General features: G+C 46.3%; 1 protein-coding gene across 1 annotated transcript; it reads right to left on the bottom strand.

Annotated features, from left to right (window-relative positions):
* Positions 1-1,829: 1,829 nt before the first annotated feature.
* Positions 1,830-7,049, bottom strand: LOC103309431. Its single transcript, XM_008184828.1, has one exon. It carries the CDS (start codon positions 7,047-7,049, stop codon positions 1,830-1,832), a length of 5,220 nt encoding a protein of 1,739 aa, XP_008183050.1.
* Positions 7,050-8,784: the final 1,735 nt, after the last annotated feature.

Genomic DNA, 8,784 nt, shown 5'->3' with positions numbered 1-8,784 from the left:
GTCAAACCTGTCAAGAAGGGCCCTCCATGCGACGACATAATTGGACGCTGATAACGGCAGGGAACGCACGACAGCACTGGCACTTCCACTGACGGCGGACAACAAATGATGATATTTTTCGATATCTTTTATTTGCGAGTTATCATGTACTAATGATTTGAACGTATCACGAAAGGCGATCCATTGCAAGAAATCACCATCAAAATGAGGAAGCTCAATTTTCGGTAATTGAATATGAGAACACTCTTGAGAACTAACGGTGACCGGGGGTACCGTCAATGGAACATTCAAACCGATTTCTTCAGCGACTGCTAAGATATTATAATATTGTTCCGATAACGCGATGTCGATCGGTGCATGCGTAGTGTGGTATTCACTTATGCGTTGCAACTGAACTAGCATATCTAAAATTGAGTCCTGTTCAGCTTTGAATTGGGTGAGAAGTGAATCAATGTCGCGTTTTCGAGCGCGGAATAACGGAAGAATGGTAGCCGCGTTATGCACGACATTTTTCGAAAGATCATGCAACAAACTCATTTGTACAACGAGAGCATCACGTTTTGCGATAGTACGTACTAGAAGGCGTTCTGCACGTTCGGTTTCTGTAGGACTGAGAGGCATGGCTAACTAATATTTCGACAAGTATATGGAGCAAAATGCCTGCACACAGTAACTACAGATTGGTAAGACTAGTGGACTGTATTATATATTTTTTTTTTCAATGAGGTATCCGGCCCGAAGGACCAAATGTTTGGGCAGCAGGTCCGAAGAGAATTTGATGACACGATGTAAATGGTATTAATTTTATTCTCCTACCGTCTTACAACTATAACAATTAAGTGGCTAGGGGTGGGAGCTTATGACTAAAATAAATCACTACAACACAGAAATATTGTAAAATAGAAAAATGATTATATGGGTAACGTTACGTGACCCTGGAATGCAACGACGTGGAGTGTTGTGACCCGTGAAAATGGTTGACGAGCTCCCGGCGTGAATGACAGCAGCACCGGTGGACAACTCGTGTACGTTGATGCACCCACGAATACAAACGCTCGGTATATGACTCGTCGATAATCTCGCGAGGCAACGGCGGTCCTACCGTGACAACAACAGTATCGTGCGTGCAGACGACGCAGCGTGTATACACCGTGTGTACGGTGGTAAGCGGACGAACACTGCCGCAACAACGAGACGCAACGCGACGTATAAAATATGATATAATGTAGGTACTGTTACGAATGAGCAAAAACAACTGTCGGAAAACGATGTGACAGCCATATATAATCACGAGCCACGGGTGATGGCTTTATGCCCCGGCGCAATGGATTACGCGTGGTAGGTAAATGCGTAGCGGATAACACACAACAATCGATTCGCGTAATATTATGTGTGGTGCGAGCCTTTTGACGGTGACTACTCGCACACGCACACAAACACACCGGTACTGAAGACGAACAGTGGACGACTAACTCTACAGCGACAACGATATTTGCATATCACCGACCGTAGTAGGCCGATAACATGTATTGCATAACACGGCGGCCGACCGGTTGTCTCGCTAGACGTGAATACGACAACGGCACGACCTTTGATCAGGCCGTGCTCGACTGCGTGACTTATCATTGTGCTGTGGCGGCAACATACTCCCGGCTTGAAAGACGCAGACTGGAGCGACTTTCAATCTCCTGTAGGATGGTATACACTTCGCGGGTCACGTAATACTAATACTTGGGGGGCCAACATTTTTTTTTTTTTTTAAATACAGGAACAATAAACAAAAGAGAACAGAAAAGGAACAAGAATGATATTAAAGAATAGTTCAGATGTTACGGATCATCAGGCGTAGGTAGCACGACAAGTTTGACACATGGTCTTTTGAACGTCCCATCGGTGGTGCGCACCGTGACGACTCGCACCACGCCATCATCACCTGGATGAGTGCTTTCCACGCGGCCGAGTTTCCAAGCAGTTGGTGGCAAATTTGGACATCGGACGATGACTAGGTCCCCGACCTCAATATTGAGCTGTGGTCGTATCCATTTGGCTCGGTTCTGTAGACTCGTAAGGTATTCTGATGCCCACCTGGTCCAGAACGATTGGTGAAACAAAGTTAAAAGCTGCCAACGGCGCAAACGGTTCATCGGAGTAGTGGTCAAATCCGGTTCAGCAATTGTGACGAGAGGCCCACCCACCAAAAAATGACCTGGTGTCAACGGGTTCAGATCGTGTGGGCTGGACGATTGTGGCGTGATTGGTCTCGAGTTTAAGATGGCTTCTATCCGGCTGACTAGTGTGGCCATTTCTTCAAACGTCAACATTTGGGTTCCAATCACGCGTTTCAGATGGTATTTGCAAGACTTCACAGCGGCTTCCCACAGACCTCCGAAGTGCGGTGAGGCTGGTGGGTTAAAATGCCAGTGACAGACGATGGCACCGGAGTACAATTCCTGCGCTGCGGGTTCAGAAAACAAACGTTGGAGATCACGATTTGCTCCCTTGAAATTGGTACCACAGTCTGAATATATATCTGACGGGAGTCCCCGTCGCGACACGAATCTATGTAATGCAGCAATGAACGCGTCGGTGGTCAAGTCCGAAACAACCTCAATGTGGACCGCTTTAATCACCATACAAACGAACAAGGCTAGATACCCTTTGACGGAGCGTGCTTGTTTCCGCCTCCCTTCCTTGATCAGGAACGGTCCCGCATAGTCCACCCCCACGTGAGCGAATGGCCGGGATGGACGCACTCTGGCGGGCGGCAGGTCTGCCATTATTGGTATAGGCGCGGTAGCCTTTTGACGAGTGCAGCTAATACATTTAAATGTTATGCGACGGATAGCGGCCCTGGCTGACATGATCCAATATCGTTGCACGAGTAAGGACGATATAAGCTGTGGGCCGGCATGAAGATATTGCAGATGATAGTGTCGGATTAAAAGTGTAGACAAGGAACACACTTTTGGTAATAAAATGGGATTTTTGGCGTCATCGTGTAGTACGGAGTGCCGCAGACGGCCACCCACGCGAATTATTCCTTCTGAGTCAATATAGGTAGACAGTCTAGCGAGTGATATCGGAGAAGCTTCAGGAGGTACTGACGTGAGTGATTTTCTGAGCGCCGAGAAATGTTGATCCTGCGTCAGCCGTATAACCAGAAACAATGAACGTTCGAGTTCGGTATGTCGAATATATCCAAGTACTGACTGTCGTTTTCGGGCGCGATCAATGAACCGGTGCATGTATGAAATGACACGCTGAAGTCTTGTCAATGAAGAAAATCTTTTGAACCACTCGGGGTCATCTACATGGGTGGCGAGTGTCACTGCACTTAGTGTGTGGCTTGCCTGTTCTGGTACCTCATGGGGAGCTAAAGGTTGGAAAGTGGCGGATGACCATTCATCATTGGGCTCGTACAACCATGAAGGACCATCCCAATACAAACGATGGTCCAACGCATCCTTCGGGAACATTCCGCGGGATACGCAATCAGCAGGATTTTGGGAAGTAACCACGTGGTGCCATTCGCATGTTGGAATTAGTTCCTTGATCTTGTTGAGTCTGTTGGTGACGAATATTTTGTATTGTACTTGCACATTCGTCAACCAGGATAAAACGACTGTTGAATCAGTCCACGCGTGAATTGACGACAATGTCACCACGGATGCCATGGTCCCTTGTACGCGCTGTAGAACTTGTGCCAACAGCAGCGCGCCACACAACTCCAGCCGTGGGACAGATAGAAGTTCATCCGCCTGACCTGACTTTAATGGCGCTACTTTAGATTTGGCGGTAATAAGATGTATGGTGGGTGACGCGTTGACATACAAAAGTCGGAGGTATACGACCGCGGCGTAGCCTTTCAGTGAAGCATCGGAGAACCCAATCAATTGCGCGTGGCTACTTGATTGAACCGGGATATGACGTGCAATCCGGATACCGGAGACAAGGGGTAATTCGGAGGCAAATAGGGCCCATGCTGATGCTAGTTCTGACGATATGGGACTGTCCCATTCATATCCTTCCTTCCATAACCTCTGCATAAAACATTTTGCCCAGAACGTTATCGGCGCTAGAGCACCTAGCGGGTCGTATATCTTGGCGATGGACGATAGAACTGCTCTTTTGGTGAGTGCGGACTGGACATGATCACTATGATAGGTGAACGTATCTGTGACGGGGTCCCAATGGAGCCCGAGAATCTTTACACAAGCGTCATCTTTGGGATCAAAAGACAATTCAAGGACTCTATCTGCGACGGGAATGGTTTGAAGAACTTCTGGACTATTGCTCGCCCACTTCTTCAAGATAAAGCCACCACTTGCCAAGAGGTTACAAAGTTGATTCTGGAGTGTTAGCACCGACTCAACGGATTGGGCCCCGGTAATGATATCGTCTACATACGTTTGGGCCGTTAACACGTTCTTCGTGGCTGGAAACTTATCTCCTTCGTCCGCTTCTAGTTGGTGCAACACCCGGATCGCTTGAAATGGCGAACACGCAACCCCATATGTGACAGTGGATAAAGCGTATTCTTGTAACGGATCCGAAGGGCAATCGCGCCATAAGATGTGTTGATATTGTTGGTCGGAATGAGATAGCTTGATCTGCCGATACATCTTGCAAATATCTGCTGTGAACATGTACCGTTGTAACCGGCATGACATTAACAATGTGGAAATATCTTGTTGTAATTTTTGGCCCGTGAACACGATGTCATTCAACGATGAACCTGATGACGTTCGAGCTGATGCATCAAATACGACCCGAAGTTTGATAGAATCATTCACGGATTTGACTACCGCGTGATGCGGGATGATGTACTTTCCAGGCAACGTGGCAAGGTGCATATGACCAAGCTTTATGTACGCATCCATGAACGCCCGGTATTCTGCGTACAATTCGTCATTCACCTGTAATTTGCGCTCTAAATTTAGAAACCGAGATAAGGCCATTGTACGTGACCCACCCAAAATACATGGGTCTGACTTGAAAGGAAACGTTACTATGTATCTGCCTGACTCATCCCGTTGGGTTGTCCGAACAAACCAATCTTCGCACTTCTGCTCTTCAGTGAATGGAATTGGTTGTACTACTGGCTCTTCAACTGTCCAGAACCGATGGAGCAATTTATCCAATGACGGCTCTGTACGTACCGTCAAACTGTTTGATGAGATTTCAGTACCATCATAGGCAATAGGCCCTATGAATATCCATCCTAATCGTGTCTCGAACGCTGACGGAAAACCTGGAGTATGATGCACACGACTTTCGCCCGTGAAGAGTTGGTTGTAGACATCAGCACCTAACAAGAAATCAATGCGCCCTGGACGATCAAAAAATGGGTCCGCAAACTGCAGGGCGGAGTAGTGCGAGCGAATGCTTGGATTAAGCCTCATGGATGGTAATATGCCAGTGATCTTGCTTAATACAATGGGTTCGCATGAGTATTCCGGAGAAGAGGTGGAACTCGCTGTGAATGAACATGTTACTACTCCTTTTACCCGAGAAATTGGTGTTTGTGACAATCCCACGATGTCAATGGCGCTGTGACGTCGTGTCAAGCCTAATTGGGTGGCACAATTGTGAGTTATCGCGGAGACTTGTGATCCTGAGTCTATCAGAGCTCTGCATGGAATCCAATGTCCGCACTTATCCTGAATCCGAATGCTAGCCGTCCCCAAGACACTCAAATTTGTGCGGCTGGCTGTTCCTATGTTGACCGTGGCTACATCCTGACCTTTCGATGTGTCCCCTGAAGTCGAACTGGAGGAGCTGGGTAGATTCAGGGACTCTTTTGTTTTATATGTGTCCAAATGAAGCAATGAATGGTGTTTCGCGGAGCAATGACGGCATGAATACTTCGATGAACATTTTGAAGTGTCGTGTACTGCACTTATGCAGTTTCTGCACAAACGATGTGTCTGTACCGTTTTGAGACGTGCCGGCACCTGTTGTTGTATGAATTTGTCACATCGATACAAAGGGTGTGGGCCATTACAAACTAAACACGGCTTGTGGGACTCTGAAGCATTGGCTAATAAGGAAGTCTTCACGAACGACGAACCCTTTTTTGCGTAGGAAGTAGGTTTGTTCTTGACTGGTGATCCCCAATTGGATGTACCTGCACTATTTTGGAGAACCTGACATCGAGTCTGTACGAACATCAACAATTCATCGATGACTGGTATTGTCCGATTATCACGTTGGGATTCAAATAAACATTTTGTGCTAGAGTCCAATACCCGCGACGCGAGGTAGAATAACAAGAAACCCTCTTTGTCTGGAACGTCAAAGCTTCTCAGGGCGGCGATATTTTCTTGAAAAGTGTCCAAAAAATGTTTCAAATCGTCCAACGACGATGAACGCAAGGTGGAGAAGCTAAACAATTTATCTAAATGTGAATTCATGATAAGGCGTGGGTTGTCAAACCTGTCAAGAAGGGCCCTCCATGCGACGACATAATTGGACGCTGATAACGGCAGGGAACGCACGACAGCACTGGCACTTCCACTGACGGCGGACAACAAATGATGATATTTTTCGATATCTTTTATTTGCGAGTTATCATGTACTAATGATTTGAACGTATCACGAAAGGCGATCCATTGCAAGAAATCACCATCAAAATGAGGAAGCTCAATTTTCGGTAATTGAATATGAGAACACTCTTGAGAACTAACGGTGACCGGGGGTACCGTCAATGGAACATTCAAACCGATTTCTTCAGCGACTGCTAAGATATTATAATATTGTTCCGATAACGCGATGTCGATCGGTGCATGCGTAGTGTGGTATTCACTTATGCGTTGCAACTGAACTAGCATATCTAAAATTGAGTCCTGTTCAGCTTTGAATTGGGTGAGAAGTGAATCAATGTCGCGTTTTCGAGCGCGGAATAACGGAAGAATGGTAGCCGCGTTATGCACGACATTTTTCGAAAGATCATGCAACAAACTCATTTGTACAACGAGAGCATCACGTTTTGCGATAGTACGTACTAGAAGGCGTTCTGCACGTTCGGTTTCTGTAGGACTGAGAGGCATGGCTAACTAATATTTCGACAAGTATATGGAGCAAAATGCCTGCACACAGTAACTACAGATTGGTAAGACTAGTGGACTGTATTATATATTTTTTTTTCAATGAGGTATCCGGCCCGTAGGACCAAATGTTTGGGCAGCAGGTCCGAAGTAAGGAGATTACGGTTTCCTGCTCCACCGATATTTGTAAAAATGTGAACCGGAAGAAAAGGAGACAAAAAGGAGAATGTGATGACACGATGTAAATGGTATTAATTTTATTCTCCTACCGTCTTACAACTATAACAATTAAGTGGCTAGGGGTGGGAGCTTATGACTAAAATAAATCACTACAACACAGAAATATTGTAAAATAGAAAAAATAATTATATGGGTAACGTTACGTGACCCTGGAATGCAACGACGTGGAGTGTTGTGACCCGTGAAAATGGTTGACGAGCTCCCGGCGTGAATGACAGCAGCACCGGTGGACAACTTGTGTACGTTGAGGCACCCACGAATACAAACGCTCGGTATATGACTCGTCGATAATCTCGCGAGGCAACGGCGGTCCTACCGTGACAACAACAGTATCGTGCGTGCAGACGACGCAGCGTGTATACACCGTGTGTACGGTGGTAAGCGGACGAACACTGCCGCAACAACGAGACGCAACGCGACGTATAAAATATGATAGTATGTAGGTACTGTTACGAATGAGCAAAAAAACAACTGTCGGAAAACGATGTGACAGCCATACATAATAACGAGCCACGGGTGATGGCTTTATGCCCAGGCGCAATGGATTACGCGTGGTAGGTAAATGCGTAATGCCCAGACGCAATGGATTACGCGTGATATTATGTGTGGTGCGAGCCTTTTGACGGTGACTACTCGCACACGCACACAAACACACCGGTACTGAAGACGAACAGTGGACGACTAACTCTACAGCGACAACGATATTTGCATATCACCGACCGTAGTAGGCCGATAACATGTATTGCATAACACGGCGGCCGACCGGTTGTCTCGCTAGACGCGAATACGACAACGGCACGACCTTTGATCAGGCCGTGGTCGACTGCGTGACTTATCATTGTGCTGTGGCGGCAACACCATACATAGGCCCATTAATAAAATTATTATCGATGAACAACACGGTTTTCACCCTGAGCGTTCTGTTACAACTTGTAATTTAATTTTTACTGAGTACGTTTTTGAGGTCTTCAGTAAGCATTCACGGGTTGATTCCGTTTATTTGGACTTCGCAAAGGCCTTTAACCGCGTGAACCATCGTGCATTGTTGAGCATTCTGTTAAATCTTGGATTTGGTGAGCCTCTATTATCGTGAATCAGTTCCTATTTGTGTGAGAGGAGACAGGTTTTCAAGATCAATGGCTTCTGTTCCAGCTCAGTTAGTGTAACCTCTGGTGTACGCCAAGGTGGGCATCTATCACCCGTTCTTTTTGCACTCTTTGTTTATGGCATCGAAGATGTGATACAGCACAGCGAACTTCTGTTGTTTGATGATTATATTAAACTTTTTCTCCGTATTGGCACCGCTGATGATTGTAAACTCTTACAACATGATCTTGATGCTGTCGCTCATTGGGCCAGGGGACTAGACTTGGAGCTTAGTATCCCTAAATGTCATACCATGACCTACACTCATCTCATTCTAATGAGCACGTCATATTTACATACACTATCAATTATATTGCGCTAAAGCAGCCAAGTGACTCTGTTATGAGCCTTG

Source organism: Acyrthosiphon pisum, chromosome X (assembly GCF_005508785.2).
Source record: "Acyrthosiphon pisum isolate AL4f chromosome X, pea_aphid_22Mar2018_4r6ur, whole genome shotgun sequence".
Taxonomy (NCBI): domain Eukaryota; kingdom Metazoa; phylum Arthropoda; class Insecta; order Hemiptera; family Aphididae; genus Acyrthosiphon; species Acyrthosiphon pisum.
The sequence above is the reverse complement of the archived record's forward strand: the minus strand, read 5'-3'. Positions and strand labels throughout refer to the sequence as shown.